The 15,786-nt window shown below is 42.2% G+C and overlaps 1 protein-coding gene across 2 annotated transcripts in view; it reads left to right on the forward strand.

Annotated features, from left to right (window-relative positions):
- Nucleotides 1–15,786, forward strand: part of LOC109857213 (failed axon connections) — a 24,811-nt gene continuing 9,025 nt past the window's right edge. For both annotated transcript variants that reach the window (XM_020433339.1, XM_020433340.1), the window contains exon 1: nt 1–601. In XM_020433339.1, coding sequence (XP_020288928.1) covers nt 248–601 — 354 coding nt within the window. In that variant the 5' untranslated portion in view covers nt 1–247. The remainder of the gene's footprint in view (nt 602–15,786) is intronic.

The following is a 15,786-nucleotide window of genomic DNA, read 5'->3' on the forward strand; positions in this document are numbered from 1 at the left end:
TTGTCGGGCGGCAGAGAAGGAACCGGCCGGCAAGCAGAAAGCAACGACGAGTGGTTTGTGGTGGTGCGCGCGCCTAACGTCAAGATAGATTTCACGGAGTGTGTCGCGGGAGATCTCGAGAGGAGGCTTCTCATATATTGAGCGTGAGCAGAAAGGAAATCAAGCGGACGCAGGAGTTAGTTCGGAATAAGCGGAATAGCGTGAACGGAGAGAACGAGGAAAAACGGAGTAAAGAGATACCGCGAGAATGACGATGGCAACCGAAACGGAGAACAACGGCCCGGAGAGCAAGGAGATCAAGGACGTGAAGGAGATGAAGGAGGCGCTCAAGGACGACGCGCCGCCGGATAACAAGCAGGAGGAGAAGGACGCGGCGAAGAAGGACGAGGCGGCCGGCAAGAAGGACGATGACGCCGCCGCGACCGCTGCTGCCGGTGGCGCGGCCACGGCACCTACGAAGGCCAGCACCGTACACCACCCCGATTACGAAAAGGATGTTGTTTACCTGTATCAGTTCCCGCGGACGCCGTTGTTGCCGTCCTTATCACCGTATGGTCTCAAGGTGGAGACGTGGTTGCGGCTCAATGGCATCAAGTACGAGGTAAGTGTCGAGAAAGGAGCGACCTTTTTTTTTTACAAAAACCGATAATCGGTCATTTCTTTCATCCGCACGCACTTGTTCGTGCGTGTCTAGAGCTGTCGGTCGGTGCCCGGCGAAGCAGGATCGATTTCCTTCATCATTCAACGCCGGTCCCTCCGACCTCTCTCTCTCTCTCTCTCTTTCTCTCTCTCTCTCTCTCTCTTACTCTCTTTCTGTCTGCGTCTTTTTCTTTCTGTAAAACGATCCCGTAGAATCCCTTTGGGGAATTTTGGAAACTTAAGGATAAATGGAAGAGCTCCTTACCTGAAAGTCATAAGTTAAAAGAGTCAATGGTTTTTCGAAAAATGTGCGAAGCGGAGCGGAGTTTCACTTCCCGCGCAACAAGGGAACAATTGAAAGATTTACAATTCTAACTTGGACATTAGCCAAATTCAAATGAGACCGTTAACCGGATGCTGTGAAGTATGAAAGATCACAACTTAGATCAATTGTTCGCGATATTGAATATCGGAATTGTTATTTGCGTGTTTCCGTCAAAATATGCTAACTATGTAGTGGCGATTTAAATCCTCGTTTCGCTCGTGCATCGAATGTCGATCGGGCGATATGGCGTCGCAATTTTGTGCCGCGCGCTGATGTCGATTCACCGGTTGGTTCGCGTTGATTATTCCGCGCATTTTAATGCAACTCTCCGAGTTGATTTACGTGCCAAGATGCAGCACGGCATTTCGCTCGGAAGGAATCAGGGTGTGGATGAAGGGAGCGCGACATACGGACTCTCCTGATGCAATCGAGGCCTGTTTATGCGCGTTTGCGTTCGTGTAGACCCAAACAGATTTGTCCGCGCGTGTATTTGTGTTTATTTCTGGAACTGTTTCGACAGGAACACACGCGTACAGGACGTGTTCGGATACATACGTATGTTTGAAGTTTGTTTAAAATTATACAAAAGTTTACATTTGTGCGTTTACATTTGTTTTTTTGAAGATATTGCACATATCTTGGAATCACATGAAAATTTGAATCACGGCAGTAAGATTTAACAAATTTTCTCTGCGCGATTATCTTCGCTCTTCGCGAATCGTCGCGAGACGACCCAGAAGGCGTGAATATATATTCCCCCCGATAGAGATACGGACATTCCGTGGGGTAATCTCGTCGCGGCAATAAAAAATAAAAATGCACGTGTGCCTGAACGCACACATTTGCAACGCGACGGACATAATTATCCTGCCGCGACGCACGACAAAAATGCATACATAAAGACGGCCTTCGCAGCCGCTTCAAAATGGCGGCTGCTGTCAACTTTCGGAGCGGTGCATTCGATCTGCGTATATGTACATATGCACTTCGGACGCAGAACTTTGCGCGAAACTTATGTAGCACAGTGTACTTGCACTACTTGAAACACTCAACGTTTTAATGATTTTTTTTTTTTTTAAGAAGTTTTTACATGTGTAGAAGGCGCTTTTTGACCTCAATGCGCTCTTCACCTGCGTTCGATATGTCGTGACGTTAATTTTAATGAATCTCGGCAATGCACTTCGTGAGAGAATTTCGCTCGATTTCTTTACGAGGAGATATGCACTTCGCAAGTATTCGTTTATATACGGAACCGGAATACAAATTTCTGGTAATTTACGGCACATCGGTCGCTACCGAAAGACACGAGAAGCGTGCGATCGGTCGTTTTCTTTCCGCTGCGCGATTTTATTGATATAGAAAGCGGGGCATCCCGGTTTCTGAGAGACGCTCGCGAGAACGATCTACGAAAGTGTATCTCCTGCGCGCGAATCGTTCCGGACGCGCGCTCATTCCGGCTTCTCTTGAGAAACGGATGCGGAACGGATGAAAAAATATACACGTTTAAGAAAAAAAAAAAAAACGTCTGATATCTCATCTCGGTGTTTCTCACAGTTTGTTTCGTCGATCGTGCTGTCTCATCGTGTTGTTGTTTCGCGGCAGATCGACGCGATATCGGGAGATATTCCCCGCGTCGTAATCGACTCGATCGTCGCGAGAATCGATTGTTGCTCGCGTCGTCACGGGCGCGCTTTCACGCGCGAAAGTTGAAATTCTTCCCAGCGAGATAGCGCGCTTATAATTATCGCGATTCATTAGAACGATATTGTGAGCGAAAATCGTCGCTAATGATCGGGATAATGGCCAATTGAGAATTTGTTTCGGCGTTTCGCTTTTGCATCTTCATTGTCGGCCGCTGTGTAATCATTAAGTTTAGAAGTCTGCGCGCTAACGGACCTCACACATTTTCATTACAAACCTGCGAACAAAGTGTTTTCAACTTTGTTTTGCGAAGCTTATGCAAAGCGAAAACCTGCGCACATCGAAAAAAAACGAATGACAACACACGTTCTGCACGTTTGAAGTCACAAAATCACACACAAAAAACTTTCAACCGAGCTTTCTCTTTTGGCAAATTTCTTTTACCATTTTAATTTCCCGCTCTTTAATGTGAATCGATTCTAGAATCATCGTGTAAAATAATAATATAACAATAATATAAATTCGCACACAACTTTCGTGAAAAAAAAAATCGCGCTGATTTCTGGAAGTTCCTTGAGAAACCTGACTTTACTTATCTGGGTTTGTCAAAGAAAGAAACATAAATTTCTCGCTTTTCAAATTTCGCACATATTTCCGTGATTTCTATCCTCTCACGTATCTTTTTGGACATATTTCTTTTGTTTGTTTTTTTGCATTGACGTTCTCTGCTTATCCCTGTGTGTGTCGTTACCCCGACATCTGTTGAGCATAACATTTTTTTTCAAAAGGGCGCGGCGACTACGGTCTTCTGCGCGATTTGTTTAGATAAAGATCTCTTTTGCAATTCACGCAATGTGTGATGCTTGAGATTTTCTCGACTGAATTTGAAGTAGATACTTTTTTAATCCAATCAAAACTCGACTGAATCAGCGAACTGTGACAATAAAATTTTATTATTATTATTATTGCGATACTTGAAGACCGAGGCGCGCGGCGCCATTTATGGCTTATGAGATTTATAGTTATCGCGCTATCAACCCTGTTTGAGTCATTTATAGTTATATATAAATATAGCATGCATGGCTTATGATTAGAAGCTATTAATATAATCGCTTTAACGTAATGGGAACTGGGAAATTAATTTGTTTGCGCGACTGTTAATTTTACATAGATTTTATAATAGTATAACGCGCGAGATGTCTGCTTTTCCAATGAACGCCCATTCCGAACCGTGAAATGGTAGAAGTGGAAGAAAAGAGGTCACAGGTAATACGGAGGAAGTTCCTATTGAACTAATCATTACCAAGATAGCTACAAATAACGAGTGGAATGGTCGAGATCAATTGGTCGGGTTGGCCAATTTCGGACATGCTAACGGATATCAGACTCTCAACACGAGAAAGAAACTCTGAGAAAGCGTCTTCGTCATATTTTCGAAAGATACTTTCCTGGAATCTTCTTTTCTCTCCGCTCTGTATTAATATCTCACGATCAGAACGACCGATATCGTTCTTATTGGCCTGGAGACAGCGCGAGGTCTACCCTAAATCGGGACAGGCGCGCTGCTTTCTTATGCCGCGCAAAGCACGGAACGACATTTTTGTTATCCCAGTTCCCAGTTTAACTCCTCCCGAATGGGAAATATAATCTTGCTCACGATCGACGTCTCGAATAAACTTGGAGACCCACTTTTGCGATATCGGTTGAAGATAGTAAGTCATCGGAAGTTTTGATTAAGAGTGATTTGTATTTTGAAGTGCGCTTGGAAGGTTTTTTTTTTTCATACACAAAGGTGCTTTCCTTCTCGGTGAAGTTGTTGTCTGAACAGTCGTGCGACACGAAACAAACAGACAAAGCTCTTGAGATCTTCGTCTGATAAGTTCTGAGACACGCGCATTAATATTGCCGAGGAATGCGGCTTTGTCATTCGCTTTTTTCCCGACCTTGTTATGTAGACGGTGTCCAGCCAACGGAACCGTGAAAATGTTGAGCGAATTCTTTTCGTTTCCGCGTCTCTGAATAACGTTCGATGTTCCAGTGGGAGAAATCAAAATTAGATCGTTGAACAGTACTCGCGAGTCTAAGTGGAGGAATTCGCGTCCTCGATAATCGGCGTACCGAGAAATATCCGATTATGATGATTGCACATACCTTTGGAGATTAATATTCTAACGAACATCATTCAGATATTTACCGAGAAGACGGAAACACACACAGTGCATTCAAGATTTTAATTTCGTTAATTGTATATCACAGACTATTACACAAAATGCGAATTATTGTCGGAATTAATTGTCGGCATTATTTTCGGCAATTAATACCTCTGTGGATTATAAAATTGAAAATTGAATTTTATTGCGCTGAGCCTTTTATAAATGCGAGAGCAATTAATTTTATTTAACGTTTAATAGCCACTACGGCCGAGTTAGCGATGAGAATATTTTATCAAATTGAAAATTATTTTATAAAATAATATTCTTTTTTCTCTCTCTCTCTCTCTCTCTCTCTCTCTTTCTCTCAGAGAGTGGGGATAAAAATCAGGATAATGTGTGTCCGATCTCCCCCGTATAATCGGCGCGCAAGAAGAAAATGATTTTCTATCTGAACGCAGCGGGCGAACGCTTACCGGTTAATACCGCGCCACGGTGTAGAAACAATTGGCAAATTATTAAGTGCAGCATCCGCCCGTTAATCCTCTCCGAGTGTTCACACGTGTTTCGCACCCGTGTCTGTCACGGGGTTCCCACCGCCAGCGACGCTCAACTAACGCGCGCCTCGTGGACGTGGCACTTTTCAACCAATGTTAGATCTCTCTCGGAGCCGGGACGCAATTAAAGTTAAAACACGGGACAAGACTAACGCTTCTCACAAGTGAGAATGTGTTTAATTGCCTTTCTTGAAACGGAGTCGGAAGAGTCGAAGCTCGTTACGAAGCGAAGCGCAAGAGATGAAAATTGTGAATCACACTTTTATATCACGAAATATTTTCACGAGAATTCTCTTCTCGCATTACTTTACTCTCGCAAAAAACAAAAAATCATATACTTTTGCTAATTTCGGAGTTCAGTTGTTTTTTTTTCTCTGCGTAAATTTTGTTCTTGTTTCACGTTTGAGATAAGCTTCTTTCTCTCTCTTTGCGTTCATGAAGAACTTAACATCTTCAAATTGCGAGTAATTTTATAGCGGGCGTGCACTCTATACGTGCACTCAATCCGAGGAAAATACACGGTTGAGATTTCCGCCGATTCGATTCATCGCAGCGGGAAGGACGAGGAAGGAAAGGGCGGGGCGGCGAAAGAGATGGCTCTCGTCGGAGCCGCTGTACTCGATACAGCTGTACGCATCTTTGACCTTCGGTCATTGCATAGGCGTAGAAAATACGATATAGTGTTTTTACGCACGAGAGATTTGCAATTTAATTAAAAGATTTTTGAATACACATGCGTAGTGGAAAATATTGTAAATTTTCGGAGATACACGTCTTCTTATTATTATGACAAACCTATCTTTCACCGAATGGGTTTCGAGCGACCAAGGTTTCACTTGTTTCCGGCATAAAACCTACGTGCGGACTTGATGAGCATTTATTGTGCTCTCAACTGCGGAAGAGAATCATCCGATAAGAGCGAGGCCGGTCACAGTGGCATACCAGCTGATTCTCGCTGTAATTATAAATAAAGCGCGCAACGTTGTAAGATTCCTTTCGAAGGGTACACTGTAAAGGACATAATCAACACGACCGAGTTATGGCATGGGCTGGGTTGCTTGCAACTTAACGAGCCGTGAAATTAGCTGAGTCATAGGATTTAAACAGCATTCTGTGGGAGAAGAAACAAAGCGCTCCTGATAGTTAAGTTAAAAGAAGCCGCCGACGATACTTTTCCCACACCGTGTCTGTCTGTTCCTTCGAAGATGATGCCCCCTCGCTCACGAGGCAACCTCGCTTAACCGTTATGGAACGGTGTTACACGGTATCTTAACGAACTCTGCACGTGAACGATGCAAAAACCTGTTACATACGCAAAAATATCTATTTCCCTCTCGGGAAAAGAGACAATCGAAAAGCGGTGACTTTGACCAAAAAAAATTTGATTTCTTTGCCACGGAATTAAGCTTCAGAGTTCTCGGTTAGCTTCGGGACATGCGCGATTTCGCGGTCTCTCCTTTCTATTCTCGTCGTCGACAAGATAAATAGAAACGCCGAACGCGCAACACATGTCTTCCGGCTACGCCACTGTCATAACCTGTTTTAATGTGTATATGTAGCCGGTTAAACGGCGTTGACCGTGGCTATCGGTTGTCTTCCGAGAAGTTTTCGAAAGGCGGCAGAAAATACATTGTCAAGATGGTCAACGAGACGAATAGAGACGGGGATTCCGGAGGGGAACGGCGCGTTTTGCCTCACCTCTAGCCGCGCGTACGTTTCCGGCGATTTAAAGAGCCCGACCTGCCTCAATCGTAAAGTAGGTGCATATTTTCCCTCACCTGCTCCCGCGACCAAGTACATGTGTACGCGCGTGAGTACGCGCGCACGCAAATGAGCGCGCGTATCTTCGGCGCGTATGCGTCATCGGAAATGCACGACGCACGTGCGATTCTCTGACAGATGGGCGAAAGCGAGCAAAATCTCACGTTTGCGAACGACGATCACAACAAAACGACATTTATACCGATGTTGCGCCGAACATATAAGTTTCGTATCAACACGCATCGACTTTTTAAGTACATTTTTTTTTTTATATATAATCTTATCTTTTTAAGTACTTTTTTAAGATACTTTTAAGTACTTTTATTTATATACTATTTACACGCCGCACGAAGCGGTAACGAAACGGTTTTGTTCGGACATTAATGCGCAACATCTCATTAATGCAAGCATCTCTAAGGTAGGATGATGTTTGACACGGTGTGTGTCTGAACGGACTCGTCACGCTTTGTATAAATTACATTAAAAAGCTCTTGCATCAATGTACATCCGAACGAAACAACCCACTACCGTTTCGTGTTTCTGAACGGACATGTACGTAAATCTACCTCATACCTTATACATTAAAACCCGAGCCACTAGGGAAGGATCGCCGAATTGGGGAGAGCGTTCGACTTCGTTACGATAAAATAAAACATCTTTCAAGATGTCAGGTTTTGCTCAAAGACCTTCAAGTCCTCTTCTCGGCTGGAGATTTTATTTTTGTTTGTGGAGAAAACCGTGTGTAAGCGCGCACGTCACGGTCTGTTGCGCTTCGATTTTGTTGAATTTTTGCACGTAGATCTTCGGGGCATCGAGAAATCGTGTTTCGGTTCGCATCTTGCGTATTACGTGCTCGTTGAGGAGAAGCTCGCTATATCGCGCGTTTGTTATTCGAGCGCGTGCCAAAGGCCGCGTTACGTCAATAATTCGCGAGAAAGCGCGGGATGAAAATCGGTATTCATGAAACGCGTTCTCCCGCGACAGGACGCTGCGGTGACGACGACGACGACGACGACAACGAGACGACAAAGAGAAATGTATAAGGCCGATCACGAACGGCTGCGCCGCACGCTCCTTTATATAGCGATGCGCGGGAACTCGCCGAGTGTCGCACGTCCATCGCAAGATGGACAGCTCTCGAGAACGCGTCGTAGTGCGCATCGGAAATAATGCAATACATATTGACAAGCTGCCGATGAGATGGAAACAAAAAAAAAAAAAAACAATTTTCCACACACGCAACTGCGGAATTAACTTTTCGCGCGTTTTGCGCGTTTCTCTTCTTCCTTCTCGCAAAATTTTGCCGCGGCCGTTTTGCACGGCCGAATTTATGCTCATTATCCAAAATCAGATTAAAGGTTTACATTAGCCTGGTTCAAACATGGAGCGCGATAGCGGGGAACAATTCCGTTTCGAACAATTCATTAATTTAGACCAGATTTAGTTTTAATGGTAGCATTTGTACGAAGAGTAGAGGATTCGTTTTAGATAAAATTTTAGTTTCTCATTAAAAATAAATGCGCTGAATTCATTTTGTCTGAACGAATAATAGTGTAAACCTAACTTCACGATGCGCGTACATTTTATATAATGTTACTTTTTTGTAAATAGATTATCAACAAAGTTTCATAGTTTTTTCTTCTGCTAAGAAAAACAACTTCTCGGTCAGTGTTTGAATAATCATTTGGATCATTCCTCTTTTGCAGCGAAGCGTAAAATGTCACGATATCGCGTATGATTAACAAGATCAGTAAACAGCGTTCGCTGACGCGAGTGTATAAATAGGATTCACCAAAATATTCCGTGCGGATAAGTGATAAAATATTAGCAGATTTTCCAATTGAGAAGTCAATCGGAAACAAACTGCGCAAGAATGTTCATTATCTCGTGTTTACGTCTTTGATTTATTATATTTGCTTTTAGCGATCAGTGACGAGTTGACGCCGATTTTTGTTGAAACTTCTGTCGCGGTGATAAATTTCACGCATTCCGGACGATGACGACGACAACGAAGCGCGGCGACTAATCAGCCGCGACCGGTCGTGATACATGATCTCGTAATATGTAGCTAATAGTGTCGGTCGTAAATTAACTGATTTCAGAGCGTTACAATTAAGCGACGCGTATTCGCGGCGCAACTTTTTTTTATCGCGCGGCACACTCGACGCAATTATTTATGAAGCGAATGTGACTCACCGGAATGGTATATCCTGATATCGAGTCTTATAGTTTACCGGTTCTATTGCGACACGCGCTTGAGTTCCACTCGGAATGTTGGTTTAGATAATTCGAGAACTCGTGACAATTAGTACGCGGTGTTGCAAAGCGAGGAGCGTTGATGATTGCGGTAATTGGTCTCGTTCGCTGAAGAAGCCGTGAGCAAGAAAAGTCGTAGCACCAATTAGATATCATATCATTTCGTTTTGTTGCGCTAAATAGTACATTTGGAATTTTCATAATAATTTATAATTTCAGCGCGTTAAGCTGATATGATGATAGCACATGTTACATTTTTTTTTACCGATTTGAAGATTCGTAATTTTCATTAAACTTTCATATACTGTACAGGCTTCAGAAATTGGCGACCAAACTGTCGTATTTTACTCTTAAGGATGAAAAAAGGTCACATAAACAGGTTCGGAAACTCTTCTTTTTCGAAGTACAAACGTTTCTTGTTTGAAAGAATATTTTACAATTGCTTGTAAATGCAATTTTATTGCTCGCTCTACTACTAATGTTTGCTAAAAGAAACAGTGTTGACAGTTCTCGTAATTCTACGTGTAATACTTATGCGTGTAAAATTTCGAGGTAAACAAAAAGCGTTTATATCTCGAAAAGAAAAAGTTACCAAACGTAAGTTGACCTTTTTTTCATTCTTAGAGAGAGTATAAGATACAAGTTTAGCTACCAATTTTTGAAGCATTCCTGTACATGTATATATTTTTTTTCTTATTTTGTTCTCTTCAAAATTGAATGTTTCAAAATCTGAAAGATATTTTACGTTAAATGCGTACGTAATTTTTTTGTTCGATCGCGCCATGAGATTTATGCATGAATGTTCAGGAAATGTGTCACAGCAGCTGCCGATCTTATCTTAATGGAGAATATCATATTCACTGTTACGCCAGCGGAGATTGATTCATGTAACGATAATGTAATGTCTCGCGTTTCACGCCACTTACGCAGGATCGCTGTATGCAACGCGATCTGATGCATCCTGTGTGTTTTGTACGTACCTACAGTTGCAGGTACAACTCGTCTTCTCCGCGAGTGCTTTTCTTAAATACGCAGTACTCGCTCGGCGTGGCGTGATATCGATTGCTCGTGACATGCGTTTCGCGTCTTATCCCGCAATCCCGCGTGTAACACGATAGCTCGCCGATGATATTTATCGATCCCGTTACGCGATATTACCTGCGGTAAGAGAGGTGAACCTGAGAGCCGCTCTAGACGCTTCCAGATGCATGAAAATCCGCACTTGACGGGCGCGCGATTATCGTTACCGGGGGAGCGTTACAAAGTGCGCCTTTCCGAGAGAGAGAGCCTGACGTTTCTCCGCGTCGGGCGATGTTGTCGGACGGAGAACGTCTATGTCTCGTCCTCGCGACGACGTACCTATAGTGTCGCAAATCCGCGTGAAAACGATCTCTCTGCGTTTTATCGTTCCACGCGGAATAGAATAGTCGCGCGACGAGTGTATTTTTCTCGTCTTTGTTACCCATATTTCTGAACGTTCTCACACGAGAGACGAGACTTTATCCGGCGAATTTCCTTTATCCGAAATGATCTCGGGACGCGCGTCTCGATAAAGTGTACTTGCGATAAAAATTGTTCTCTGGATAGGTCGAGAGATTTCAACGAGATTTTCTTTCGCAAAAACTTTCTTGTACCCGCGGGAGAGAGAAAAACGAATTTTATCTTGAAAACACAAATCGCGCTGAGGTGAGAAACGCGAATTTTGTCAAATTTCTCTCTGACAAACGGAGATAATTCAAAATGGTAGCAAACTGATTCTTTCGTTGATGTTACTTAAAATACAGTACGGATAAATTAAGAATCCGATACGATAGTTAATGTGTTACTGGTTATTTTATAAAAAGATTTTCTTCAAACTTTGCTCTTCGTAAAAGACGTTTCAGTCGTTCTTATAGGATCTTTCTCAATATTTCAAGAAACGCAATGGTGCAACAACGACGCGATACGATATTTAAGTACAATAATTAATGAACCAATAAAAAAAAAAAAAAAAAAAAAAAAANTGTANATAATGTCGAGTCGATAAAACTGTGTATGTTAAAAAAACGTCGAGAAGAATAAAAGACACAAAAACTCATCGTAAAACGACACAATTATCAAAAAATAAGAATGAGATATCGCAGACGTGTCGACAACATACTGAGAAGACTTTACACGTACACATTTGGCTGTGGAATCTTATTTCTTGATAATATTGTGTCTTTTTACGATGAGTTTTTGTGACTTTTATTCTTTTCGACGCTTGAAAACATGGTTTTATCAACTCCGCATTATCTCTTTAATTTTTTTTTCCTCCTGCCGTTCTGTTACCACCGTCTTTTATATTTTCACGTTTCTAAAAACGCAGCAGAGATTTGCGCGACTACGTTCACGTAGGTAAATTATGTGTGTACAAGATACACACGACGCGCGCACATGCAGACTAACAATATGCGAATTGTTCTTTGAACAATACACATTCGAACTTGCTAACTGCACGTGAAGCGCACGGCGTATTTGGTTCATACCCCGTTACCGTATCATACGATTCAGTAGAGCGGAAACGCAAAAATTGTGCAGGATTCTGGGTTTTTACATGTTTAAAATTTTCTCTACAAAATTTTCTCTACTTGCGGTTTGAAATTGTAAATTTTCCTCGCTCGCACATAATTTCTGTACAAAACGTTACGTCATTTTCACACACAGAAAAAATGTGTCAATAAGCACCCGTGTTATTTGATTACACAAATGAGAACTGTGAAAGCTGAATTTTTTGCATAATGCGTATTGAATTTCGCCTTTTCTCTTCTTGCATTTCATTCTTCGAAGTCCATATGCTGGCTAATTAGATTGTTGAAATATATAGTTACAAGATAAGATCAAAACTTTGAACTCAGCACTTTGCAAGACGGACGGTATCATCTTCGACGAAGTATTCGTCTTCACTTAACGCATTACTTTTATGTACACAGTTTTCGTCTCTCGCAATATTTATCTTCGTTTGATTACGTGCTGTTTGTTCTGAATCTCAAGGTTTTCGAGTTTATGAATGAAGAAAATAAATAAATAAAAATTATTTTCGAGAATTGTGAAGTAGCTGTCATTGTATCACAGCTGTAGTCACTAACACATCGGCAGAGCGATTTAATTGTCACAGCGAGTTGAAAATAAATCGCGAGTAAAAAGTACAAACACGAATTGGTAGTTTTTTGTGTGTATGTGAAGTGGAATTTTTTGTGCGGCGCGCCAGCTGACTAATTTCAAATACGGCGACATATAGAAATAAGAACAAGAGGGCAGAGAAATAAATGCGGGGGCAGAAGCGCGGCTCTTAAAATAACGGCGAAATATCTCTCTGTCTCTTTCTCTCTCTCTCTCTCTCTCTCGTTCTGGAGCGTCGGCACGATCGCCCCGCGCGTATCTCTCGCGCGCGCAACAAGAACAAAGCGCGTGGACAAAGAGAAAAGTCTGCTGCGGATGCGTCGGAGGCGCACGAGAACGCGAGCGAGACGGGAGACAAGCGGTGTGGTAGAAAAGGGTAGCGAAAGGGTACGTGGAAGAACGAGGAGAGGGCAAGGCAGTGACTGGCGAGCGTTCTATTACATTCTATTAGTCGCTGACTAGATTGTCCGGCCTGAAAATGCGATTGCCATCCGTCTCTCTCTCTCTTATTCTTGTTACAAAAGGAAATCGCAACGCGCGTCCGCCCGTTCGCATTTTCCAAGAGACGCTGCTTCGCCGTAATTATTTTACGACTTGTCACAAAGTCTCGCGGTTATATTCCGAGAAAAAAAGAACAAAAGATCTTTCCACGACGCTTAATAAAACTCCTCTGATAAAATTTGTTAACCTTTAATTGCGCAATTTTGTCGGCAGCACGACCGAGTACTTTTCGACCGATGGTTTTAACGATAACAATTACGTGTGCGTGAGATTTGAGTTTAATTAGGATCGAATTAGGTAACAAGCTTACGCGGCAATAAAGTTCAAGTTCTTTCATATATGCTCATTTGTTATGCTCTGAATAGTTTTTTAGATTGTCACAGGCTGTGAGAAATTGCGTACGAGACTGTCACACAACGCGTTAAATTAATTGAAAATTATAATAGATAGAATAAGTATATAGAATTATAATTGAAAAATTATAATAAAATGGGATTTGTTTATTTTCAATCGATACATGAAAAATCTACAATTTCGTCGAAAAAATTGCTGACGCGCTCGGAGTAATGTTCGATTTTGCGTTCCGTTTCAAATGTCTCGGTATACAACTGTTTAATATCACGTATTAAAATAAATAAATATTGCGTATATTCATCAGTGACAATGGGCGTCGAGAATATCGTAAACGTTCGTGGGCTCGTCGACGCACCGACGAGAAACGCTTCACGTTCGTCAACGCCTCGCGCCAGCAGCCGCAACATAATTACGGGTCTCTCTCTTTCTCTCCGTATCCCGGCAGCTGTAAATCCCTCGCGCCCTCGTCTTTTTATTCTCTTTATTCGCCTCCATCTCGCAGTGGGCAGCACATACTCGCCTCGCGTACACATACGCACGCACGCACTTTTCTGTACGCAGAAGCGCAACAGTACGCGCGTATTGCTGCACTCTTCGTGCACTCTTCGCCATTCGACCAACTAAGCTGCACACATATGCCCGCATACCGTCCGCAATACCGTCCAATTTAACTTCTTCACCGTAGGTTTTAATTAATTAATCTTCCAATTGAACCTCATTACGGCTTATCTTATCGCGCGGAGGAACGCCGCGGAAGAAGAAGGCTGCGACCGCCGCCGTCGTCGTCGTCGTCGTCGGTCATCTCCCTTCTCGTCTTCGTCAGCCTCTGACATTCCATTCGACCGCGAGAAATTCATTCGGTCACGCCGCGCCCCGGGGGCGGGATGAAGGACGGGGGGTTCATTGCACTCCATAGAAAAATAGACGACGCGCACCGATCTGCGCGCGTCGTCTCCGAATGCTTCGGGGCTCGCGTTCTCTTTTTTCTCTCGTATAATGTTTTTTTCTTCTCTCTTTCTTTTTGTTCGTTCCCTTTTCGCAAGAACGATTCGCACTTATCGACGATACGTCGCGACGATGTCACCAGCTGTGATAACACAGAGAAGCTATTGTGCAAAAAAAGCGAGAATTTTAATTGTTTCCAACAGAAAAACTGTTGCGTTGTTGCAATTAAAACTCTTACGTAGCCGCTGTCCGAGATTTAAAGATACGTTCAAATAAAGAACATCACGATAATGACAATAATAATGTGTTGTAAAATGAAATTATGAAAGTTTGAAAAATCCGAGATTTCGCATTGCATACGAAAATGTAATTAAACGCGCGTATGTAATTGTACAAATTTATTTAATTGCACAGCACTAATTGAAACTGGTTATCTTTGATTTTAAAACAATAGCTGAATTAATTAAATTTTTGTTGATAGTTTATTAGCCATTATACAAGTAAAATGTTAAAATCATGCTTGAAAATTGGTAAATTATTAAATGACGAAATTACTTTCGACGTTTTTTTCGAAAACTTTTTTTTGCGAAAAGACAAAACAAGGGTGCTTCACGAATCTTGAAGTTTTTTTTCCGAAAACTCGGCATTGTTGGGACGAAGAGCTTTGCAACTCTTGACTTCGCCGACAAGCTATTCAGAGGCTATTTATCTGCGTCAGAAGGAGATCGATGCGGTTATCGTGTTTCGTAAGATAGTTTACGCGACATGAACGGGACCCATTGTGCGACTTTATGGTGTCACGCTCGCAAGAACAACGGGTTAAATGTCGAGATAATTTACCGTCCATGAATGCAAGGCGTGGTGTTTCTCCCAATTTGACTGATTATTGGAACGAGAACTATACTTCGCGCTCAATCAGTTGTTTTTACTGATCGCGCACAAAAACATCCAATCGAGATTCGATGCTCTCTCTTTGTCTCTGATATTACTTCGGTAGACTTGAAAATAATCGGAGAGAGGCAAAAAACCGACTTAAAATTAAGTTAAAACAGTGTGAGAATTTTTTAAAATTTTTAGAAGAATACTTCAACGACTTCAAGTTAGTCGCGCGGCCATTGTGGAAACGGCATTCTGGAAAGACAAAGACTGGAGATTTCTTGACCAATTGATGAAAAAGTAAAACTTACAAAAGAAATGTAAGAAAGAAGATAATTTTTTTTTTAACGACATAACTGCGGCACACGACCACCGCTTGGAAGTTAATTTATGTCAGCATTTTAAATATAGCAGGCGAAAGTAAATCCGACGTAGTGAATCCGAGAAGTATGTTTAAACGGCTGAGCTAGCAATCTACTTGATCCAAGCGATATGATACGACATGCTGCGCGATGCTATACATGTTTAACTCTCCTGTTTGGATTTTTTTTTTTTTTTTTTTATATCTCCGCGCTGATTAAATATGCTCTAACACATATTCGACATACGTGTGTACGTGATATACAAGAAAATGTATCCG

This window comes from Pseudomyrmex gracilis, unplaced genomic scaffold, assembly GCF_002006095.1.
Source record: "Pseudomyrmex gracilis isolate BER0280 unplaced genomic scaffold, ASM200609v1 scaffold_150, whole genome shotgun sequence".
Classification (NCBI taxonomy): domain Eukaryota; kingdom Metazoa; phylum Arthropoda; class Insecta; order Hymenoptera; family Formicidae; genus Pseudomyrmex; species Pseudomyrmex gracilis.